The 25,969-nt window shown below is 47.0% G+C and overlaps 1 protein-coding gene across 4 annotated transcripts in view; it reads right to left on the reverse strand.

The window, feature by feature from the left end:
- Nucleotides 1-310: 310 nt before the first annotated feature.
- The window catches only part of UXS1 (UDP-glucuronate decarboxylase 1), a 96,892-nt gene continuing 71,233 nt past the window's right edge, over nucleotides 311-25,969 (reverse strand). For all 4 annotated transcript variants that reach the window (XM_004461135.4, XM_004461134.3, XM_058278289.1 and 1 more), the window contains exons 10-15: nucleotides 20,868-20,987; nucleotides 13,996-14,039; nucleotides 9,937-9,997; nucleotides 6,726-6,783; nucleotides 4,328-4,431; nucleotides 311-1,192 (exon numbers count right to left, since the gene is read on the reverse strand). In XM_004461135.4, the coding sequence (XP_004461192.1) occupies nucleotides 1,061-1,192; nucleotides 4,328-4,431; nucleotides 6,726-6,783; nucleotides 9,937-9,997; nucleotides 13,996-14,039; nucleotides 20,868-20,987 (519 nt within the window). In that variant the 3' untranslated portion in view covers nucleotides 311-1,060. The remainder of the gene's footprint in view (nucleotides 1,193-4,327; nucleotides 4,432-6,725; nucleotides 6,784-9,936; nucleotides 9,998-13,995; nucleotides 14,040-20,867; nucleotides 20,988-25,969) is intronic.

The following is a 25,969-nucleotide window of genomic DNA, read 5'->3' on the forward strand; positions in this document are numbered from 1 at the left end:
ATAAACCTGGTTCATAATCATTCTAAATCAGACAAACAGCACTTCTTTTTCTCCATTTGGTCTGTGTTCCCATGAAGGACACAGTATGCTATAACCCTGAATAACTTAAGGCCTGAAACTATCCCACATGCATACATTTCGTCCACGAAGCATATATGAGTTTTAAAGAACCACATGTCGAATTACATATTATACAAACCTGGATGATTTCAGAATTTTCTTTTAAATTCTTTAAAAATTAAATTCTCCACGACTTTTTCTTAGAACCAACAATGCATCAAAATAGAAAGCCAACTTTTAAAACTGAAAGTCCATGACTAGCAAGTTTCAATATTTTATTAAAATAGCATATTCAACCACTGCTAACCAAGAATACGTTCACCTTTTTTGTTTTTGTTTCCGCCAGAATATGCAGCACAACAAAGTAGTGATTTCAAATATCCTTAATCATGACAACCAACAGAAATATTTCAAAGTCAAGTGTGGAACTAAAACCTAGACCTTGGAAAAATTCTGAGTGAAAAAGAAGCATAAAGCTCTCAAACAATTCTTTTATCCACCTTAAGGATAAATGTCGGTGTGCCACCCAGCTGACAATACTGCTAGTTTTTTTTTTTTTCTTTATGCATAGTATAACATCTCATTTATAAGTACCTACTTTTATAAATAAAATTGGCATTTTTCATCCCATTTAATGTTCTTTTTTCAGCTTCACAAAGAAACCAGTAAATAAAACTGTCAACGACAGTCACAACATATGCTCTCACAGCAAGATAAAAAACTTGAAAATACGCAAAGATGCATCTACCATATTTTACATAAAAAGACAGATTTAAAAAGTGCAAGGCAAAATCTGCAGTTTCTTGAGGGGAGTTTTTAGGCACATCCATTTCTTTAAAGCAAGCTTCAGAAGGAAATTCCAGTTTGTTCTTCATGACACCTGTTTATAAGTCTTTCTTTAAAAAAATAAAAAGGAAAAACAAAAACAAAACCAAAACAACCCAAAATACATCCCATCAAGTGTAAAACAGGGAGGCTCCTGTCCCAAGAAGTGAGGTTTTCAGTTATGGCGTGTTCGTCCTTTTTTTATTCTTGCAGGTTTGGGTTTGGGAATGTATTGATTATTTGCCTGGTACTCGAGTTCTTTACGGAAGTAGTGGATGGCTTTATTTAAACCTTCTTCCAGTGGGACCTGGGAAAAGAGAAAGTGAGAATGAGAGACAAGTAGTGTTAACAGAAGGTCCTCCTGAAAAGAGTAAGTGTTGTCCGTTGGGGCTTTGCTGAGGAAGGAGACGCTTACTGTTGGCCCGGCCTCTGCTAGGAATACTCAGGACACCACACGCTGGTCCCCGGGCATCGCTGCCGACCTCCGAGGAGCCAAGAGGTCCTCCAGAAGCTGACTTTAAACCACAGTGGGCAGTGGACCGCATGATGCACTTAGCTGAGGTAAAGTAAGTTCTAACCTCAAGAGACCCTGAACGGTCTCTGGCCAGCGAGGTGTCTACTCCAGCTTGAATCATAAATATCACTTTTTAAAAATAACAAACACGGGCTCCATCCTCTCAGAAGAACGCAAGTTCCACACTCGACTCACCCGCCGCAGCCTCTCCTGTGACGCTAACCCTTTTTGGCCTTTCAGGGGACAGCCCGCGCTCACCCCGCTGACATAGGAAAGCCTGAGAGGGGGCCCACGACAATGATAGCAGGTAAAATCATCGTACTTTGGAGCTGCACGTCAGCAAAATCGAGTGGAAACCACTGCTGATTAGAAAGAGGCGGGCAGAGCACAGAGAGAGGGACTGCCGGGGGCAAGGAGAATATTCCTTGTCTTGATCGTGCCCATAGTTTCACAGGTGCAAAAATGTGCTGAAACCCATCACATGAAACACGGGCAGCTTGTTGTGTGTCAACTATACCTCAACAAAGCTGTTAAAAGATACACATGAGGAAGTAGTGGGATGATATGACTAAAAGCTTCCTTGGACCAAATCCTCAAAAAATTTTTATGAATGGTAACTACTAGTAGAAAGGCAAAGTTGGTAGATGTCCCATATCCTGAGAACATTAGACTATTGTATATCTAAGCGCCAGACAAATTAAAATTGGGATGATACGCATACCCCACATAATGTAAAAGCAATAGTTAATATGTAAGAAATCTGCATGACACATTTTTCAAAATATTTTAAATTGTAGATTTTACCTACAAAAGAACCAATGGCAAACTCCTTCCAAAAACAAAAACAAAAAAACCTTCTTATCTATGCCTGCTTATGTAATTGGTACAGCTGGGATTTTAAATATGACATTTTGCTTACATCTGGACATAGTCATATTTTTATTCCTTTCAGCAAATTTCTGTGGCCTTAGGCAAATCACTTTTTAAACTTGTAGACTGCTGTATAAAATCAGGATTGGACCTGAATTCTTAAGCACCAACATTCCAGGACTCTACTTAGCTTCCACTTCCATGTACAGTTTTAAAAGATGAACGAGCACTTGGCTGCTTCCCCGCCTCTCTGACTGTGCCACCGAGAGCCAGGCAGCCGCCTCCTACGTGGACTGGGTTGAATAGTGTCACCCGAAACCCACCCAGCAGCCCGTGAATGTGACCTCACTTCGAGATAGGATCACTGTAGATTCCGTCAAGTTAAATGAGATTATACTAGAGTAGGGTGGGCCCTGGGTCCAATGACTGGTATCTGCGATGGCTCAGTTCATGCGTCCACTGCGCCAAGTGATGGTGTCGTGTTGTCGGATCAAACAAGCACTGGCCTGATTCTATGGTGGGGACAGTTTGTGGCCCTAAATCATCAGTAAGTAGATTGCATCTACGGCTGATTGTCTACAATCAACTGAGGAGACTGCCGTCAACAACGAGGGAAGTCTCATTCAAGTAGGTGAAGGCCTTAAAAGGAGATGAGATGGCTTCAGCGGTCGGAAGGGAGAATTCCCATCCCTGCGTCAGCCAGCCAGCTCCTCCCGGGGAGTTCATCGAAAACCTTCACCGCAGTTGCCAGCTGGAAGCCTGCCCCCCGGGATTTGGACTTGCCTGTCCCTATAGTCGCGTGAGCGAATTCTTATACAAATCTCATGATTTTTACAGCTCTCTCCTGTCAGTTCTGTTTCCCTAGAGAACCCTGACTAAAACAGGCTCCTCCTAAGAAGGGGGAGTTTAGACACAGGCACACAGGGGAGACGGCCACGGCACGACGGAGGCAGAGACCATCTACAAGTCAAGGAACGCCCGGGACTGCTGGCGACTCCCAGAAGCGAGGGGGGCTTCTCCCCTAGAGGAGGAAGCACGGCCCTATGGACACCTTGACTGTGAACTTCTGTGAGAGGACAAATCGCCCCAGTGTGGAGCACTGTGATACAGCAGCGCTGGGAGGCGACGACACAGGGCCGTCCAGGACGGGTCTCCACTAACTGAGCACCTGCGCTGTGCCAGGCGCGGTCACGGGGTGGGGCGATGGGCTGTGCACAAACACCAGCAGGCCTCTGCCCTCAGGGAGTTCTAGGGGGGCCCCTGGGGGATAAGCAGACGAGCGAAAAACTGTGGAGTCGTGATCATGGGAAAAAGGGGGTGAGTCTACTTTAGATGTGGTCGCCCGTTTGGGCCTCTCCAAGCAGATGGCCCATGAATGGAGACCTGAAGGAAAAGAACGCCCCGTGGAGGGTGGAAGGAGCACCGAGGGGGCTAGGAGGGCAGGCTCAGCTAGGGAGGGAGAGACCAGCAGGTGGGCGGGGGGAGGCAGCATCTCCTCAAGGTCTCGCAGGTGCCGGCACTGGATCTGACTTCATTCTAAAACCACAGGACGGCATGAGAGGATGGTTCGCTCTTCTCCTCGCCCTAAGGTCACCCACGCGTTCAACCCGGCGGTGCACCTGGGGGCGCATTCTGCTGCAAAGCACGAGGACGGATGGGTCCTAGGAAGGCTCGGGAACTTCCAGGCCCCAGTTCCCATGTTAACTCCACCTAACGTGGCATGGCCAGAAACTTGGGGATGTCTGCAGACAGGGAGGTCACCCAGAAAGCTCAGGCCCTGAATGCATGCTGCGGTCGTCCTTCACAATGTGTTCAGGATCAAGCCAGGCACGTGTGATTTACTTAAAATAGCACCCATTTTAGGCCAAAGCCACATCCCCGGTAACAGAGAACAAGAGGCCAGTGATACACGAGAAGTCATTTAAGGGCATGGAGAAGGCCCGGGAAGACCGGCCCTCCTCACCCCACGGAGGGGCCGCTCTGACAATGGCCAGTGACTCTAAGGGCACACAATCTGGAGCTGGGGAGACGATTTCCCAAAGGGGCGTTCACACTTACCACAGGCTCCCACCCCAGCATCAGCTTTGCTTTTTTGATGTCAGGTTTTCTTTTCTGTGGGTCATCCTGGGCTTCGGAGAGAAACTGAATTTCACTTCCACTACCTGAGTTGTTTTCAAGAAAAATTAAAAAGTGAGAGACAGCCACAAAGCAGGAGACACATGACATTTTCCCATATTCCTCCCGGGTGGAGTGGACTATGGGTACAGAGTGCATAGTCTGGTGTTCCTGAAGCCACTGAGAGCCACAGACGAGACTGTTTTGCTCAGAAATCCAGGGGGCATGAAGGGATTCCTTCTGGCTCCACACGAGCGGGGAGGGGCGCACATTGCTCTGCCTCTACAGGCCCCGAGCTTACCTTCCGGCAGGTGAGAGGCCTGCCCCTCAGCACCGCCTTACAGCGTGGACCTGCTAAGAGCAGGGACGAAGGAAGAAATGCCCAGTAAACCACTCTGAAGTACACGGGGCGTGCGGTCGTCTGCTGCATCCCCAGCCCCCAGTGCAGTCCCTCCCCCCAAAATCCCAGCTTTAAAAGACAGAACTCGCAGAAACGTCACTTGCCAGCTCTGGGCCCAGGCCTTAAGACCTGGCCACCTTCTGCTTTCGTACTCTTGCGAGCCAGGGCTGACACGAAAGCAAGGTGTCTAGCTATCCTGCTGGGAAGACCTCATGGGGACAGAGAGAGACGCCTGCTTGTCTAGCCCGGCAGAAGAAAGCCCCTGCTGAAGTCGGCCCAGCTCACAGAATCCTGGACAAATAAAACAGTTGTTGTTTCAAGCCCCTGCAGCTTGGGGTGGGTTGTTACACAGAAATAAACAGTAACGTGGTGGTTTCCCTGCATCCCCCTTAGAGCTTCTCAGACTTTCAAGGGCACATGGATCGACCAAGGATTCTTGACAAAATTCAGACTCTGGTCATAGGCCCAGGCTGGGGCTTGAGAGTCCACATCTGTAACATCGCTCAGGCGATGGTGATGCTGCGGGCAGCAAGGTTTTAGATCTGCCTGGATGCCATGTAAAATGTTAGATGACCACGTCCCTGCTTCACTTTGGTTGGGAGAGACAGATTCAGAATGTGAAAGGTGAAATGGCCCCGAAATGGCCCCGAAAGGGGGGTGCTCGCCAAGAGCTGCTGCAGGTATTGTCTAAAGGACACCACTGCCTCTACTGTCACGGGGAAGATGATTCTGGATTTCCACAGTTTATCAGAACAACGCTGGTAAGCAACAGCCCAGTCCCAGGAGGACAACCTGGTTTTGCACTACCCTGGAGAATCAATCCAGCAAGATGTAGGGTTCAGAGAGTCCCTCCAGTGTATCCTGCATTGCACTCATCCTTGGCCTGCCCATCCACAGCTCAACTCTGTTGTGTCCCGGCTCAAATTTCTAGATCAAACCCAGAAAGCAGACTTTGTCCAAGAGCCAGACTGCCCAGAGCTCAAGCAGACCTGATGCCATGACAGAGGTCTCACCCCCTCTATGTCTGCAACCCAAGGACTGGGTCAAAGATACATGAACTGAAGGCAGGGAGGGAAAATGAGGTGTACTATGGGAGCATTTTCAGGGCTTGGTATTGCCCTGAATGTCACTGCAACAGCAGATAGACGCCATTATATATCCTGCCATAACCTACAGAATTGAGTGGGCGAGAGTGTGAACTACAGTGTAAACTATAATCCATGCCTAGTGGCAATGCTCCAAATGTGCTCATCAACTGCAATGAATGGACCACACTAATGAAAGAAGTTGGTAGTGTGGGGAATGGTGGGAGGTGTGGGGAGTAGGGCATATGGGAATCCCTTGTATTCTGGGGGGAAACATTTTGTATAATCTAAGTATCTTTTAAAAAAAATAAAAAATATATTTAAAAAGAAAAAAAAAATACACGAAGCTCTTACAGATGACGAGCACACACTCGACAGAACTGACTGCACCTCCAACATTTCACAGCCAGGCTGGCCAGAACAGCTAAGACCATTTCAAACTTGCCGGTACATTCAATCAGAAACACACAGGCTGGTGGCCCTCTCCGTCGCTTGGCATTTGCACACCAAGCAAACAAGCCAGTATTTGGAACCACAAAAACCACATAATTTTACCCCCGTGCAGGATGATCTAGCGGTCACGTCTCAGATGCTACAAACCAATAGATTCTCCGCACTCCACACAGACCTGCAGTCATAATCAGGACAAAACCAACCCCTCCCCCCCAAATCACCTTTATCTTTCCATTTCTTAATTAAAGAATCAGAAAACAATGAAATGTTCCTGATAAAAAAGTTCTGCTTTTATCTAATTCAATTAGCTTGTAGTAATTAGACATTTTCTAGTTGAGGTGTTATCAACTGATAGGGTGAGTGCAGGCTGGATTTCACTCACAGAATGATTTATCCTACTTACCAACAAGGTTTTTAATTAACTGGGCAAATTCTAGAATTGTGTGCTCTTCTGGGTTCCCCTAAGGAAGAAATGGTTTCTGGTTAATTAAAATGACCACAACCACCACCACCCCAACCACGCTTCTGTCTTCAAAGCTGTTTGAGGCTGACTCTGACACCATAAAGTCACAGATCCTCCTGCCTCCTTAAGCAATTTCATCTGAGCGTCAAGTTTCATTGGGGCTCTGAATTTATAAAGATGATGCTGAGTCAACCTGGAAAGCGGTAAACTGCGCCTATTTTTACCTTTGTTCTCTAGACTAATTGCCATTTTACAAGACCACCCTTCTGATAGGTTAATAGTATCGAATGAGGACATTCAGTTCTCAGGTTGCCTTATTAGGACAAACAACCTCCATCTCGGGAGTTACCATAACTTCAGTATCACTTTGCATAGAAGTTTGGGTTTGTGAAGTTAGCTCTCCTAAAACAATATAGCTCCTAAGGACTTGCAAAACTTGCATGTGAAAGCCAGAACAGAAATGGAATGCACCAGCAAATGAGTGTTCTGGGGAAGCCAGGGGGACACAAGCCATACATTTTATAAAGTGAGCTTACTTTTTCTGGGGAGATGGGTGTGGGCGGGGGAAGGGGATGGCTTTAAAGAAAAATACTGTTTTCTTTTCTTCCTTCCATTAAATACTATAACCACCACCACCTTTCTCCCCTTCCCAATCCTGTCTGTCTTATCTATCCACCCCTCATCATAAGAGGCCACCATGAAGGCTGGCAATCACACCTCCTAAGTACCCTTCATTCTCAATTTCCTAGTTTGGTCTGAAGCTAGAAGGTAAAAGAAGCAGAAGGGGGCTGAGGCTCCGGGCCACATGAGTTCAAAGGAAGAACTGACTAGGAAAGTGGAAGGGAGGGCAATGGGAAAAAGTGGCCCATCATTATTGGAGCTCCTACTAGACACAGCTTCAGGCTTTAGGGAAGGCAGATTTCTAAAAGAGATGGGAGCTCCCAAATGTCCCCGTGTTAAGGCCTTTCAAAATGAGGACAGGGAAGCGGACTTGGCCCAATCGATAGGGCGTCTGCCTACCACATGGGAGGTCCGTAGTTCAAACCCCGGGCCTCCTTGACCCGTGTGGAGCTGGCCCATGTGCAGTGCTGATGTGTGCAAGGAGTGCCGTGTCACACAGGGGTGTCCCTCACATAGGGGAGCTCCACGCGCAAGGAGTGTGTCCCATAAAGAGAGCTGCCCAGCGCAAAAGAAAGTGCAGCCTGTCCGAGGATGGCGCTGCACACACAGAGAGCTGACACAACAAGATGACGCAACAAAAAAGAGAGTCCCAGTGCCACCGATAAGGATAGAAGAGGTCACAGAAGAACACGCAGCGAATGGACAGAGAGAGCAGACAACTGGGGGGTGGGGGGAGAGATTAAAAAAAAAAAAAAAAGAAACACAGATTCCTGGTACCACTGATAAGGATAGACACAGTCACAGAAGAACACACAGCGAATGGACACAGATAGCAGACAACTGGGGGGGGGGGGAAGGGAGAGAAATAAATAAAAAATAAATCTTTAAAAAAAAAACTAAAATGAGGACAGAAGGAACGTGGTATCTAAAGTAATTAGTATGGCTGCTCAGAGAGATCACTGAAAAAAAAGGCACATTTTAAAGAACGTGTAGGAAAATTTCACAGGTAAGGATGGCTTGGACCTTTAAAAAGTATCAGACAGGCAAAAACTCAAAACAATAGGTTTGGTTCTGTTTTGAAATGTATGATGCCAACCACGTAGTCATGAATCGGTCAACATTCCCGTCGGGCAGTGACCGCTCCAGGATCCCCATCCTACTTGGTAAGGATTTCTTCCTAATTTGATGAAAAACTGAATGATATCACATGCTCTCAAAATTACTAGTTACAAGGAAAAGTACAAATAAAGGTTTTTGACCAAAGTGGTTTGCAGGAAAAATTAGGCATGGCTACAGCTGGGAACCTGGGAACCCTAAAACCCAGCAGGAAGCAGGAGAGGGTTTGGGAGGAGCCCCCTGAAACTGACTTCAAGGCTTGGTCACCAATTAGCTCGAGGTAAGGCAGTGTTTAGGGGGCTCCCTGGAGAACTAAGGGGCTTTAGTGTAGGCTGTCATCAAGGAGAACATCCTGAATGCTGGGAAGTCCACACTGAACGTCTCAATGTAAAAGAGATGGGATGAAACAACTCAGAAGACAGTGACCAAACGACACGGCTGCTGGAGCCAGGGGAGAGGAGTTGGGGGATAAGAGTGCACCCGTCAAACTCCTGGAAAGCATCACCCTGCAGAGATATTGGCCTAGCTCACAACAGTTCCCCAGATGGAGTAATAAGGCAATGGATGAGTGTGCAGGGAGTGACATTTTTAACATTTTAGTTCAATATAGGGAGAACTTTCTGCCTGTTAGAATTGACCAAGACAGAATGAACTGCTTCGAGGCAAGACAGGTTTACCAGCACTAAAAGTGTTTAAGAATGGACAAGAGACTGGTCAAAACAACACTTCTGGGGAGTGGATGTGGCTCAAGGAGGTGAGTGCCTGCCTCCACATGGGACGTCCTGGGTTTGGTTCCCAAATGAGAAAGCCAACTCAGGGAAGCCAATGTGATTCAGGGGTTGAGAGCTGGCTCCCCACATACAATCCCCGGCCCCGGAACTTAAAACAAACAGACAAAAACAAACCCTGAAACCAAAAAACCCCGAAACCCTTCCAACATGGAGATTCTATGACTGCAGGGGGCAATGAAAGCAAAGTAGCAATGAAGAAATTAATTTATTCAGCTGACTTACAGATGTGATCAGTTAACTGAGAAGTGTTCTCTCTTATAAACTTCCACCTTTTAAAAACTCATTTAATCAAGTCTTATAAAGATAACTTGTATGTTAAATGGTGGGGAAAGGAATGCACTAAAAAAATGCCCATCTACTCCCTCCAAAGGGGCTTTTACAAGTTTTTAGACCTGTGCCCTTCAGGTGGAGGAAGGAGATGCCCCTCATCATCAATATCTTGCCGAGATTTTATTTCTTTGTATTCGTTTTCTTTTCTCCTCTCCAGTACTCAGCAAGCAACAAACACAAGTGCGGTAAGAGTGCTAATGGCGAGTAAAGAAACACCCGATGCCTTTCCTGACTTCACAGAAGAATCAAAGTCTCACCTGCCCTGCAGGGTGGAGAGGGGACTGGGTACTCACCAAGTTGACAGGGCTGCTGACGTTGCTGTTCATCAGAGCCACAAGTCCATTCACGAGGTCACTGGAAAAGAAGGGATGACCGTTCACGCGCAGCCTGCTCGAAACGCGCGCGCCAAGCACCAAAGGTGAATCGATCCTCCCAGAATAAAGCCGAGAGGAAAAGCCAAACTGCAGGCAGAATGTCAAAACAAAATGCTACAGACCAAGATGGTGCTTACGAGGCTCGTTATTTATGGATGAAATGATATGCTATCTGGGATTTGCTTTTAGTGGGTGGGGTGCAGTGGAACAGGACTGAAGCTGAGAGATGGGGGCTAGTGCTCAACTGCTGTATATCTGCAGGATATTTTAACAATTAAAAAAGAAAAATAAATTCATATAGGCATATGCACAAGAAGGATGGAGTTTAGACAAATTTTATGAACCCAGGTTATTGGCCCATACAGAAGCAGATGATATTTTTAAAAAATAAGATCCACCGAGATGAAAGAACTTCAGTATGTAATCTCCATACTGGAAAATCATAAAATAAAGCCAAACAGTACTGACTGTTGAAATAAACTAGAAGATTGTTCCCAGTCCCCCAACCTTCACTTCACACACGTCCACCCTCCAAACACCTCATATGAAATGGTCGGAGATAATCTGGATGTTTCAAATGGATTGTGACTGCGCCATGAGGGTGAACGTAAGTAAGCAAATTTTCGCTTACCAAGGTTTGGTTCTTATTTTCAGAAGCTTTAAAGCGTGGCTCTGTTAAGAAAAAGTTACTTCGTAAAAATGACACCTCACTGCTACATATAAGTACTTTCTCTAAGTCTATTTTAATCCGCCTATTTCTATAAAGACTTTTCAAGTTCTGTCCTGGTGATCCGAATGAAATTCATCTTAAAATGCCTCCCTCCTCCATCCATCATTACCAGAGAGGAGCAGATTATTATGGGTCAAGGCAAAATTTCAAAAGCTAAAATGAGATCATTTTCGCTTTCCTTTTAATTAAAAAAGTTTTTTTCTGGAGGGGTATTTAGTAAAACTATTTTTTGCTCCTTTGTTTACAATAAATGGGCATTTTATATGAATATGTTTAGTGTTCTATTCTCACAGCTCAAGGACAAATGTAAACAACAGCTGACCTTTGATGATTTCTCTATTATAGAAACTGGCAAAAAGTCACTTCATCACTATGGCAGAAATTATTACATCACAATATGTTCTCTTAAGGCATACGCCTGTGCATATTCACAAAAAGACATTAAAAGCTGCCATTCAATAGCACCCATAACATTTCTTAACACTGAAGCTAGGGGAGAATTAATGTGAAATTGGAAAACAACTGACTCATATTGCAGTTATCCTCCTTGGCATAAAGGAGAGCAGATGGGCCAGGCATCTTTTGTCCAATAAGCTGGCAACTTTTAAGGTCAAAATGGTATAGATCACGCTCTTTTCACCTGAAGCTCTTTGAAAGTGTCATTTTGACAAAGTGACTTTTTAGAAAAAAACATAGCATGCCTTTATTATGTGAATGAGGACATGGCCTGACCACAAAAATATCAAACACAGCCATGCCAAATGTCAACACTTATGAGCACTTAAATCTCAGAAATCCTGAACACTGTTTCAAGGCTGTCATGGATTCTGGAAATAGTTAATTTTGTACAGGAACTACAGATGCAGATGTTGTGCTCTTTCACTGTGAAGTAAAAGATTCTCCATTTCTAAAATGGGGATTATAAGAAGGAAGCTTTGGTAAGTTAATTGTCTCAGTTTAGTCTTGAAAAACCAAAAGCAGAAATAGGGAAAATCCTTGAACCAAATTTGCTAAAGTCATGGAAACCTCATTATTCCACTAACCTGAAATCTGAGAGAATATAATCAAAGTGGGGGAGAAAAAACTTGGCAGTGCATATGAAAACAGGCTTTTCCAAAAGTGTTGTCGACAACCGTCAGGTGAAGCTACGTCGGCCTCTTTCTAATCTGTGTATGAGACAATGATGGGGTACGTGAACTGCACCTATTAAAGCAGGCAGACCCCGTAGGCACATTCTGTCCTGAGCTGGGATCGCATGTACATCGCATGTCAATCGTTAGCTAAAGAAGAAAAAAGCAGCTGAAGCTCTAATCTAGTTTCCCTTTTACTGCAGTCTCATTACTATTTGATGTGTGAGAGCTGGAGAAATTTAGGGGTGGAGCACTGGTTTGGTAGTTGAAGGCATTTCAGTGTAACTGCGGATTGCCATGACTGTCTCGAAAAAGCACACAGATGGGGGTGAGTGAAGGAGAGTGGGATGGAAGTGTAGTGTTATGGAAAGATGGGATTCAGTACACAGCAGTCCAATTAATACAGTCCCAATATAGAAAAGTGCCACAGTAGTCGGTTTTCTCACAACACACAGTGCTGTGTTCCGTGCTCTGAATTATGGCGAGGTTATGCCAAAATAAAAACAATCCTAGAGGAGGGCAGCAACCATTACCTCGTTAAATCACTCCTTAGAGCATTATCTGTCTATCTGGGCAACAAAGTGGGGTTGGTTATAGTTTATCTCCAGGCTTTTTGCCCTGCTTTGTAAGAGACTGATAGATGGGAAGGAAAAACAGTGGCCCTTAAGATCTGTTTGTTTATACCTTTCTTTCGGACTAAGAATGAAAATTCACAAACACTTTCAAGAAAAATCTACAGTTACAGCTTTTCATTTTTTAAATTATTTAATGAGAGGTTTAATTTCTGAAAGGGAAGTCTATCCAGCACCTCCCACAATCATGCAGAAGTACATGTCATTTTTCTGGCTAAAGTAGGGCTGGGGGGGGGTGGTCAGCTGTCCAGACCTGCAACCCCAAAGCTACCTCCTCATCCCTACAGGGAACCTGGGATGGCACGAGACACCAGGAACAACATTCCCTGATTGATGGGCACTCCTGGGTATTTGCACTGAAGGGTAAAACTACATGGAGCCTGTTGGAAACTGAGGCACAGTGGCCTCACAAGGAGAGACGTGCTGTCTCCATGCTAGTGCTGTCTCCATGGCTACGCTTGCAACCTAAGGAATGCGGAAATTAAGAGTTCCCAGCAAATGGGATGAAGCTGTTAAAGGCTGAAAGAAAAAATGAGCACATACCTTTTGTAGTGAATAGAACACTTAGACTTTGCACCTTGAGATAAGACTTTTTAGAATTCCTTAGACTATGGGTAATGCTGACAGTTAATACGTGTTGCTGCTTAATGTCACTACGCTTTGTTTATGCTTATTGGCACGTAGGCTATGTATGCCTGCTCCTTGGCACATACGCTGGGGTATATAAAGAGCCCCATGTAAACAATAAAGTTGTCTGAGGAGTCATTACTCACAGACCCCCTGATCCCAGCTCTCTCGTTCTTTTTCTCTCGCTCTTTCTCTTTGTTTCCTTCTCCCTTTTCTCTTTCTTTCATTCCCGATACCCTTCGGGTCCAAATCTCCAACAGGAGCCAAAATAAACAACTGGACTTTACAATGATTTAAGACACTAAGAACCAATGGAATTGACTAATATAGTACTAGATTTATAAGTACTGACCAAGAAAAACAATAAAAAGCACCGTGCAAATCTATTTTTAAAGTTCTTTAACTATAGCTGTAGTTGCATTTGGCTTGAGCACAGAATCCGACAACATTAGGACGCTCTGTCTTATCCCGCACCCTTAATAAGGACACGCTCATCCGGAAAGCCACGTTTAAAACAGGTCAGGTTTTGAGAGGGGTAGGCGTGTCGGACCCTCAAGGTCGCCACTTACAGCAACCTGTACTGAAATCATTCAAGTTGCCCGCAGAGCTGGGCAAGGCACCTACAAAACACTAGGTGGCAGTAAAAGATCAGAGGATGAAGCACATGCTCCCGCCCCCGAGCCACTAAAACAAAGCGAGCTTTGCTCCAGGACTGTCTCCCATCTCCAAATCAAAACTAACTTTTAACCAGACCACGTTCCTGGAGCGGTGGAAAGAATTCACCACTGATGGAACAGCCGCTGATAGTCAGCCCAGCGCGTGCCCGGGCGCGCCCCCGCAGGCGGCCGACGTGCCTTACCTGACGTACTGGAACGCCCTCGTCTGAGACCCGGATCCGTACACCTGGAAGGAAACCGAAAGTTAGGTACCGGTTTCGGAACACCGGGTGGTTGTTTTTAAATCCCAGAGGACAGACTGAACTCAAATGCTCTCTGCTCGCCCGAGGGCGGAACCAACGGCACCTCTGCGCCCCGAGGCCCTGACCTGCTGTCACCGCTCAGGGCCGGCGACAGGAATGGCAGCACCTGTCCTTGGTACCGGGACCAGCACCAAACAAGGGCTCAAGGACTATTTGCTGAATAGTCCTTTTAAAGAGAATGAAAAGATGGAAACAAGCATCCTCTGAGAGACTCCCCAACAGCCTACGGTCCCAGGAGACCATGACACGGGGACTTAGCTGGCTTGCAGTGGGGGACAAGGCAGCCAGAAGGAGGGACTGCCTTCCGGAACCGCCTGATCCCAAGACAGATGATCATCACCCAGGCCTTCGTCCCACGGGGGAGCTGAGCTCCAGCCCCGCAGGCGGCACCGGGGAAGGCCTCCCTCGCCTCCGGCTTCCCAGGAGCCAGATTTGAGGAGGAAAAGGGGAAGGGGCAAGCACAGCAGGAAAACACGCCTCACACCCAGGGTGCTCTCTCCTCTTTTTAACAGTTGAAGGTTTCCAAGGCTGTTTTTTGTTACCCCTATGATGAATTACAGATGCCAACTTCATAAGTAAATTGGTTTAATCTATTTAGGTTACTGTTCTTAGGTGAAAGGTTCACAGTAAGAAAACTGACGCTGGGGCAAGTTCTGTCTGCAAGCCATGGAACCTGCCGCAGCAAATCTCAGTGCATGAAAATTCAGGCAAGATGCAGGGTGGGCCTCTCACAAACAGCCCTGCAGTTTCCTTGACGGTCCACCTGAAGCCAATTCTTTGACCCTACTGAAGCTTATGCTCCATCTGGGCAAGGCAGAAAGAAAGCAACGTGCCTGGTAAAGCAGAAGTTCCATCCATTACTACGATGCCAGTTCTGTCATTCTCAAAATCCACCCCTGCCGCTGGTGTCCGAGAGGTGTTACTCTTCATATTATGATTATTTTCTTACAAAAGACTTGTTTTACGAGATGAGTGACCTGCAGCAGTGACACCTAGCTTGACTCCAAGTTCAGCATTCTTTACCCTACCCCACTCATCCATCATTTCAGAATGGCCTATAGCTTCAATTAACTATGCCTTGAAGCTGGCACTGGGCTGATCTCCAATTCCATTGTAACATGGGTATCAGATTTGGGCAAGACCATTAATCCAAATTTCAGCCATTCCTAGTGGGCCATTTGGTGAGTGTGTTGTTATATTTCTGTTCATTTGCAATATACACCTTGCCTTTTCTGGGTTTGCCCAGTCACAGCTGAAAACGTACAGAGGCATCTCCACCTACTTTTCCTGCTGCTTTCAGTCAGGGCCCACTGGCAAGAGTGGGCCAGCAGGTCTGCTGACAGGTCCTGGTGACATTCACAGAAAACCCACTGGATGTACAGAGTGGCGATGGAGTTCGACAACTCATGCCAAAGACCTGGTCTCAGTTCGAGCTAAAGGTCAGCATCACCCCGCAGTTGTGATGTTCCACCCGTGCACCATTTCAGAGCTGAGCAGCCCAATGGGGAACCCAGAAGCAACCTCTGGTTCCACCCACACCTGCCCATCCCCCGTTGTGGGGAAACGACTCAGGGCACTGTGCAGAGGGCGAGCACACACACTGGACTGGTCAGGCAGGGGCTGCCGGATTTTGATGAATCATGCCCAACACTGCTCCATAAAAATGAAAAAGGGACGTGTGACATAGACACTCAGTAGCTTGAGCGTCATGTAATTCCAAAGGGAGATTCAGAGCTACAAACTGGGAAGTCCGAAAAGGCTAGTGAAGACTGAAATGACCTGCAGTTTGACATGATTTCCCATAGCTGCCTTGTTCAAAGCGCCCTCGTGGAGAAGGAAGTCACAATCTGGCACACCTGGCCACACCTGCAGGGAGTAAATAAAGTGCAGGTGCACCTCCCCTACCTGGCTCCTTGAGCACCCTCCTCCCCCAGGATAAACCCAACCATGCTCGCCCTGTCCAGACCATCTCCGAAAGGCTGGGGTGGCTAGGTTCCCTGCTGCAGGCACTGCACCTGTCAAAGGATGCTCACCTAGGCCCCCGGAGGTCCAGTGGCAAAAGCCCCTCAGTGGGCCCCTCCTCCCCCACCCCTCTGCCTGATACTACCCCCCATTCCACTGGCACCCCGACACTTGATGTCCATGGCAATTGGGCCAGGGAAAGGGAGTCCCCATTACAGGCAGAGGCAGCAGAGGCAAGTTCCGGGGACGCTGCTTACCCGCAGCCTGGAAGGTGTGCTCCAGGACCTGCATTTACCTATGGGGCCAGGTGCACGGTGCCTCTGGAGCTGTGTACCAAGGACCCTTCCCTTCCGGCAGGCATCCTTGAAAGGTCCTAGTGGATTTCACTTTCTATATAGCGTGTCATATCCTTCTCATCTAGATTTTGGTTTCAGTATGACTCCCTAGACCACCAATACTTCATTTTGCAATATGAAGATTCAGAATTCACATGTATGAGGTTCACTGTGTGCGCTAAATGTGAAAAAGTCAAAAAGGGTGTGTCTGTGAGAGGATGCTCTGCCATCCCCCCCAAACACCCTCCTTGCCCTTGTAAGACACCTGTGCAAACCCCAATTATGGCACTTCTCAGGCCACTGCAATGATGTGCTTGCCTCATGAGAAGGAGCTCAAGGGCAGAGGCCAATTTTTATTTACGGACTGTGCACAAAATAAGTGCTCCCTAACTGTCGGGACATGAATAATGCAGGGATCCACTGCTGAAAGTTAGCATTTTGTACAGCGCCCACCCTCCCCAAGCCCCCTGATATAAGACAGTGTGAAATTTAGTACTGTTTGCTCCATGTCACAGAATGGGAGAGATGCAAGATGGATGAAAGGGTCAAGGTCACCATACGAGGCTATGCTCAGGTCCAAGCAGCACACTGAATTAGAAATTACCAAAAGTGGAGTGCAGCAGGCAGGGAACTGCCTCTGGCAGGCAGCAGCGGGTGGAGGACGTGGGGAGCACACCCTTGTCTCTTCTCTCTCCACCACCATTTCTACCTTCCATGGTATCTCGTGCACCTCAGAGGCCAGCTCTTTGCTCCATGAAGAAAGACCCAATTTTAGGAATCACTGAAAATCTGACAGAACGCATAGAATGGTAAATATCACACCCACTTTGAATTCACTGTAACAAAAGTCAGATTTCTCCATGATTTCCCTTTGTACAGAACAGCAGGCTTTTCAATGGAGACCGACCTGGATTCAAACCCCAGTTAGGTCATATCCTGGCTGTTCCTGGGCAAATTCATTTCAATGAAGCTGTTCTCTCATCTGTAAACTGGAATAAATGACAGTAATGTGGAAAAAAAGAATTAAAACCTACTGTGAAAGCGTGTGTACACGTGTGTATTTTAGCTGACTGTGAACTAAAGTCTTTTTAAAAGTAAAACTTAAAAAGAGTTAGCTTCAATATGAGCCAAATATCTATTTCCTAAACCTCCTAATCTGGAATAAAATATTTCCTGGACCGTGATTCATTTGACTTAAAATACAACTTCTTTGTATGTCTACCTGAGCTTGGGAATACAGTCCCTGAGTTATTCCAACAGCATCTGCCATGGCAGTGGCTCAGGGCACTGGGACACGCTGAGAGGTAACAAGGCAAAGGGCTTTGAAAGTAAGCGATGACAGTGACCCAGTTTGGAAAAGAGGGAGCTTACGACCCTGCATTATTCCCAGCTGCCACAAGAGAGGTCCTTGGCCTTAGAAAGACCCTCTGGAAATGCAGCAGAAAAGGAAGAAGTCAGGCACACCTATTTCCCTTCTTTAATAAATGAAGTGTTTTCAAAGGTAGGCTGGGCTGGAACCCATGATCAATGATCCACGCACCCTCACACCCCCGCCGAGGTTTCCCATAGAACCACCTGGCAAAAGTTTGCAAAAGCAAAAGAAGATATCTCACCTGGACAGAAAAGGATGACAAAGTTAGAGACTTCATCAAATTATTTATGGAAAATATTCCGTGTAATAAAAGGAAAAAACCCAGCTGCATTCTGAAACGCTTCCCCGAGGACCCCTTCCGCCTTCCACCAGAGGTTGAGAAAAGACGAAACACGGCATGTTTTGAAACGAACTGCACTTGCTGATGGTACCAGCCATCCTTCTGCTTCTATCGCCGGCATGACGACAGCCTGAGTCAGCGCTGCCTCCCAGGAATACACTTTATTCTCAGGGCAGGCCGGGGGACTTGCTTTCCTACCTAATGCTCTGGGCTCTGGCTGCTGCCAAGGCTGCAATAAATGAAGAACTTGTTTCTTGGAAGGCATTTAGCAATTTATTCTACCCACAAAGCAGCTCTGGTCTTGTGATGTGAGGAAGACTTACTGAGAGCAGTGGCTAAAAAAAAAGCCCCCGGGGTAGCACTGAAGCTGAGAAATTCTCAACAAAGCAGCTGGGTGGCAGAGCTCCCAGGGTTGGGGGACCCTGCAGCCCTGAATTGCAGGCAAAGGGTAATATGGCTGAGAGTCAACTCTGCCTCCTAAGTCACAGTTACAACTGCTGGTTTCTTGAACAAGTCACCAGTCACTTGTACTGAGAAAGTAGAGCAGCCTTCCACAAACCCAGGCACTAATCCAAACTTTACTGAATGCCTCCTCGTTCCAGGCACTGAGTAAGGAATAAAACTAATCACTGATTTCAAAGAGCATACACGGTAGTTGAGAACGGGGACCTGAAAAACGAATACTTCTTGGGTGTAAATGCAATGAAAAGAATGAAAAGTATGCTTACAGAGGGACAGATGCTATTAAAGTTATAGAGACTGGCCAAGAAAGACACCTCTAATGAGAGGACGACTACACAGGACCTGAGACACGTGAGAGGGAAGCAGTGAGGAGGCCTGCAAGAGGCGGCCCAGGCTAGGGCTAAGGTGGTGCAGGGCAGGGGGAGATGGGGAGGAAGGGGAGATGGGGAGGAGATGGGGAGGAGGCGGGGAGGATGGGGGAGGAGGCAGGGGAGGCGATGGGGAGGCATGTGGAGGGAAGAGTGTAGACTCTGGGTTCTACGCTCAATGAGATGAAAAGCCATTCAAGATTTTTTACTTCTTTTTAGAAGGATCACGCTGGCTGCAGGGCTGAGAATATAACCATCAGGGAGGACTGGACCAGCTGGGAGGCTGTGGGAATAAACTGGGAGAGGGCTGGTGAAGGCTTGGCCCCACACAGCGGAGGTGCATCTACTCAGGGCCAGGCCATCAGGACTTGCGTGTGGGTCTGCGGTGGGGGCTGGGAGGACCAGAAGGCCTGGGTGTGCCCAGAGTGCTTGTCCTGCCCTGAGAAGGGGAGGGCGGGACGAACAGGTCTGGGGGCACTGGGAATCCAGAGCTGGGGTTTGGGCTCACCTCCCCTTACAAAGCATCAATAAACAAAACTTACCTATAAAATGTGCCTTGCCCTAGGGGAGCACGCCATTTTTTAACAGACAAGCTTTTCATTTTAAATTGGTAGCGGATCAATTGGCACAGAGTTTCTGTTTGGAGTGATGGAAAAGTTTTGGTATTGGATGGTGGTGATGGTAGCGCCAATACTCACACTGCAATTAACATTACTGAATTATATGCTTAAAAGGGTCTGGAAAGATTAATTTTAGGTTGTATATATTTTACCAGAATACAACACAAAGAGTGAATGCTAAATGCAAACTATATGCAAATTATCTATTATAATAAAATATTTCAACTGTAACAAAGATTATGAGTCCCTAAAATATGCCTAGACTAGAAAACCATTCTGCAGAATTCTCAAAGTAACAGAACGCCTGTCTACTCTGGATACCCACCAAACACTGCGCTCTCAAGGACCTCAGAAGGTTGCAAGGACAAAGAAGTTGAGCCAGACAAGCTGGAAGCAGAATGGGAAGGGAAGGAGGAAAGAGGAGGAGAGAGGGGGAAAGCAATCAGGATTCAGCAAAAACCAAAGGAAACACAGGGAGGTTCACCAGCACACCCGACTTTTGAAGCACGCCGGGAACGCTCATGCCGAGGACGTCAGGAAAGCTCTGCAGTGTCCCTCGGCCAAGGGGGAGGGGAACACGGAGGAGGCGGGCACGAACAGCCCACCCTGCCCAGAGGCAGGAGCGAAGACCTGCCTGTGTGCACACCTGACAGCAGGCCTTCAGCAGCACCACATGTGCCGCACACGTCCTCAACCCTGGCCGCAAGCTGGAGCCACGGACGCGGACCACCTGCATCAGCACCTCCGCATCGGGCTCCTGAAGCTTCCGCGAGTTGAGAAGGACTGGCGGACGACACAGTGCTTATTGCCAAGATCACTGCCGAGGTCCAGCCCGCACACCTCTCTCACTTATCCCAACATGTTGCTACTCCTCAGCAATCCAGAGTAGCTGAGTGAAGACACACCCTGGCTAGAGCCTGCACGCCCAGGAAAAGTCACGAAAGGTCTCAGCAGGCAGGTGGCAAAGGCAGATAGACCTGAAGCACAGGCAGGGACGAAGCCTGCAACCAATGGCGCCGGGACAATTGTGGGCTCAGAAGGCAAAGTGACTTAAGATACGTGACTTGGCGATTGCCTCTTCTGGATTCTACCCCAGGGCCTTTCCTCCCTTCACAAAGGTCACTTGAGGCCAGTGCACAGACCAAAAGACCCATGAACAGCAGCAACTTCAGAAATGTTATGCTCTGACTCAAGATCTCCTCCTTCATCACGTGTTGCAGATTGCAGATTTGGTTGTGAAGGGGACCTAGAAGCTTGAAATGCCACAACGCGCCTATGGAGGCAGGTACACACCGTGAGCGGCTCCCCCTGCAGGGCCTGCAGGATGAAGTTGCTGACCACCCGGCCGTCGTTCATGTGCATGCGTGGCCCAAAGGTGTTGAAGATTCTGGCCACTCGCACTTCCACGCCTTCCTGCAACAAAGAAGGACAAGGAAAACGTGTTTCACGTTGCAACCCATACATGCGCTGCACATAAAACATGCCAGAAAATGTTCTGCTGTTCATTCCAAAATAAAAGTGTTTTTTTCTTCTGATCATAGAATTTGCTTATTATAAACAAATTTAGAGACTACATGAGATTATACCAAAAAAAGTAAAGCATGCCCCAGATTGTACTACCAAAGGCTGTCATTATGGATGTTCAGGTAGATAACCTCAGAGACAAGTGAACCGTGCAAGGTCAAAAATGTGTTTACATCATTTTTATTTCCCTGCAAATATCTATTTTCCCCAAAAGGACCACGCTATGCCGATCCCTTTATGCTCTTTTTTTTTTCCATGTAATATATTGTGCAACTTTATCACTTATTAGAGATTTAAGTGTCAATAAATGTTGTATAACCAAGAAGAAAATCAAGATAGTGCTTCCCTTATCTTGGGAAAAGCAGGGCAGATCAATATTCTCAAAAGGGCTACACTGTACCCACATCCCCCAATATGTTCTACTTCTGGTCTTTCTTAGTTCAGTGCCTCCTTGTGGCTCCATTGCCACCATCACCTCCATCAGATTCACTGACATAACCTGGGTGCTCCACTTCCTCCTTCAATCTTGTCTCTATACAGAGTGGACTTTTAAACATTCCATTGGGCTCCTCTGATTCTCTTCAGTTCACTTAGTATAAAGACTAAGAATCTCTACCCGAATCCAACAGGGCCCTGCCGACCCATCGTCACTGCCCACTTACTAGGCGCAGCCACCTCGGCCCCTTTCTTGGCCCAAAGGACACTTGGCCTTCCCACCTGTGAGTCCCTCTGCTTACTCCCCTCCCCGGCTCACTCCTTCTCATGCTTCGCCTCTCCTCTTAAACACCACCTCTTCAGAGAGCCCCCTGCCCCCGTTCAAAATATGCACACCTTGCCCACTAATCAGCCTCTGAGCTCCTGGGGACAGGGACCCTGGCTTTTAACGTCTGCCCACCAGTGGCTGGCAAGGGGTGGCATGTGGTAGGGTGGTTCCAAGCATCATGGCCTGAATGAGTAAGGGAGGGAGGGGGAGAGCGTCAGGGAGCCTGCAGGTGGCCATCCCCGCCAGCCTCCTGCCGCACTTGCACGCTTCTTGTTTCAGACTTAGGTCACCTCTTTCCTTAACATGCTTTCTGGCACTGTCCTCAATAGCTTTTTTTTTTTTTAACTAGGAGGTATAAGATTACTAAAAACTCATGCAGAAAGCTCCCATACACACACACACACAGTTTTTCCCATTATTAACACTTTTACATTCCTTTGTGACTCCTGCTTTGCTGACCCCACTCTTCTCCGTGTCTACTGCCTACGGTTCACCTGGGGCCCTACAAGCTCGCTGCAGGGGAGTTCACAGCTCAGTAGCTCTCTTGCTAGAAGACTGTCACAGCAACCTTGCCACTATCATGGTAAGAGATGGCAGTGATGTTGGAAAATGATTTTTTTTTTTTAATTAGAACACATTCAAGGACATCCCCGGACTTCACTCACTCTTGCTGTATGCTGGTATTAAACACAGCCCGGGCCACGTGCCTGGGGGAGTCACATGTGCCATGTATGTGTGTCTCCAAGTGGGAGGCCCTAAGGGGCGCAGGGCCATGTCAGCGTGAAAGCATTCATACCTAAAGTCACAACCTATTTAAAGGGGAAGAAAATAAACTCATCTCAGAAACAGCGGAGCAAAGGTTTATGCCACATTTGTGTTTACCACAGCACACTTTATATTCATGAAATACCAAAGATATCTTAAGCACCCCATAAAGGTACTTAGCTGAACATAAACAGCCTGGAAAGATTCACACCAGCATTGTTTACAGTGGTCATCTCCAGGGTGGCACTCTAGAAGCTCATATTCTATGTATTTTTTAAAGATTATTTTATTACAGTAAGCATTTACCTTTGTAATCAGGAAAAACATTCTTTTTATAAAACATAATCAATAGAGTATATTTTTTAAAACCATGAAAACCTTCTCCCATTTCACAGGCTGCTTTTACATGGATAAATTTGCTAAACATTTTTGCCCCCTGCTGAATTAGAAGATTTTATTACATGGGTGTTTGTTTGTTTATACTGGGTAACCATTACACTTAATGAGTAGAATGCATTAACGAGGAGTTGCCAGGGTCCCGAGGTCCCAAGTTAGTGGCTGACTCTGGCCAGCCACCTCTGGCCGCGAGCAGCCTCATCGATTTCCCCAGCGTGCAGGACAAGCACACGCGGTTTCATGCGCTGTGATATGAAAAAGGTTGGGAAAAACGGACCTGACGGGCAGTTAACTTTTAGAAACCAGAGCACTGTTCTTGCTAACTCTTCTCAGCAATACATTATGTCTTCACATGAGCGGTTCCGATTCATAGGACTAAGATATGAGCTATTATTTCTAAGTCCGGGAAGAAGCCAACCTTCTCTGCTGACTAACCAGACTACATTAAAAGGGGGAAATGAGGGAGGGCCTGGGAATGACACAGATGCTGAGCTCTATAGAAAATAACTCAAAAGTATGCATTTGCATTTTACTGATAAGATGAGAAAAGAATTGATGTGGATGAACATGGCCTTATTCTAGCAAGAGACTGGAAACACATCAGCAAATTTACAGTAATCAAACCCATGAGCCTCACAGGGGGCAAGCTCCTTGGGCTGTGCGAAGTTTGCAACAGTAAATTGCTTTTATCCTCCTGACTTTCCCTTTCTTCAGGAACAATATTCCTGAACACAGGCTCAGGAGAAACTGGATTCTGCTGACATTGACTAGCCAACACAGAAAAGAGCTCGCTTTTGTTTTTATTTTCTGTTCGGATCCAAAACAGGCCATAATGGACGGTGCCTTTGGAAAGGTACAGTGACAGGACTAGCAAGGAAGTTCTTCCAAGAGGTCAAGCTCCCCAGCCTGCTTTGCATCAACAAGAGTGTCTCATATTAAGCCTAAATTCCTTAGATGAAATGAACATAAACCCAAGGCTCACTCCAGCTGAGACCTGCTCTCCCTTCCATGTGCTGGTTGGTATATCCTGGACCTTGTGTGCCTATTCATCTTTCTGGGCATCGTCAAGAAACCCTTCACCTGGACACTAGGCCTACCACTGTTTCCCATGACCAGTTTTTAGGCACCTGACACTCATCACCTCTGATCCTCACAGTGGCCCTGATGAGTGGAAGGATGGACAGTTGGAGGGTACACAGACAGGGCTGTTTACCATGGTGGCTATGGCAGTGCCCCAACTTGGCGGAGGGTATAATTACTCTCCATCTCCCACCTGAAGAAAGGTCCAGTGTCTGACCCCAGGCCTCCTTCCCAGGAAGGGTAGAGCCAGAATTAAAACCCAGCAGGGCCCGCTATGCCACGATGTCTCATTTAAGAGAAAATCCTCCTTGGATTGACCAAGAAGGCAACACACAAATGAAACTCCTGACTTGCACTCAAACCCCATCTCTGAGTAGCGGATTTTTGCTGACCACCACTCTCAGTCTATTTGGGTTTCCCATCGTGGGTGAGATGTTCAAGGCCTCTGAACATACAAGGCAGTGATTCAGAAAACCAGCTGCTGAATCATTCTTAATAATGACTGTTTCACTTTTGTGTTTGGTGGTTTTGTCCCTGTGGTGAACCATGAGTCATTTATATGACTGCAAACTTCAAGAAGTCTTGATCAAGGACAAACACAGCTCCTGCAAGTTTGACTTCGTGACAGCATAAAATAAATGGAAATTTAAGAAAGGAGAGAAAGGATAGTATTGAACAAAGGGACACTTCACATAATCACACAAAGTTAAGTGCCACATGAATTAGCATTTTGGTGACAGTGGCACATGCACTGGAGTAGGCTTTGGAACACGTGGAGAGTTTTTGTCTGGGTTCTGTGATTCACTAGCTATGTGTTTCTGAGGAAATCACTTATGTTTTCTAATATTTGCAATGGGGACAATAATACTCATTCTGCCTAGCTCACAGGAATTTAAAGAAGAAAACCCGTGAAGTTGCTTTGAAAACCCTCATCATAATTGTATATCACCAAGCAATGATTCTAAACTGGCTGTCTCGCTCCCGCCTTTGTCCTTGTTCACAGACTAAACTGATCTCACCTCTGGTGACCTCATGAGGGGTTACCTTAGAAACATCTCCATCAGGAGATGAGGACTGCAAGGGGAAAAGGGGACCTGGGGACTGGTGGTGTAAGGCAGTCACCAGGCTGCTATAATGCCCAGCCAGGACGGGTGAGCCCACGTCAGCACGCCTCGTCTTCTCACCTGGGGTAGGAGAGAGGGCAGAGGGGGAGGGTGGTATGTCCCGAGACACTGAGCCAGTGAATGGGGCAGGCTGGGGTCCTGGTAGGAAGTGACCTAAGTGGTCTGACGGAAGGACAGGGGCTTTCTTCTTCCTCCTAAAGCTTCCCAAGGACAGAAATTTCAGCTGGATTCTATGGGTTCCTCCTCAGCACTTCTTTTAAAATGCAATCCCTCCTGGGAGAGCTGTCCATCAAACCCCTGACCGCGATGGTATGAGCCCTGGGGTTTCTGACAGCGGGTGCAGGAGGGGGGACCAGAGAAGAACTGTCCAGGGAGAGGGGCTGCTGATGAGAGAGAGGGGCCTCAGGGGCTTGGGAGACGACAGTCCCCCCTCACTATGCTTGTCTATAACCCGTCCGGAAGGAAGTACCCACATCCTGTACCTGTAGGGAATGGGGGCAAAGAAGTAAGAATGCCACAGGTTCTGCACGCCCAGTTCTCTGTGACACTTCCTTCACCTTCTGCAGGCTTCCAGGGGTGTACATGCACATCCCTCGTCTTGTAGGGAATGCTAAGGCGACAGGAGGACCAGAGGGCTGAACCAGGCATTCCCCACCGCCCCTTATAAATGCATCTTGGCAGGGTCTGCTCCCTGCCTGGAGCTAAGACTGAGGCCATCACAGAAGGCAGAGCTCATCGTGCTG

The sequence above is a fragment of the Dasypus novemcinctus genome, chromosome 17 (assembly GCF_030445035.2).
Source record: "Dasypus novemcinctus isolate mDasNov1 chromosome 17, mDasNov1.1.hap2, whole genome shotgun sequence".
NCBI classification, from domain to species: Eukaryota; Metazoa; Chordata; class Mammalia; order Cingulata; family Dasypodidae; genus Dasypus; species Dasypus novemcinctus.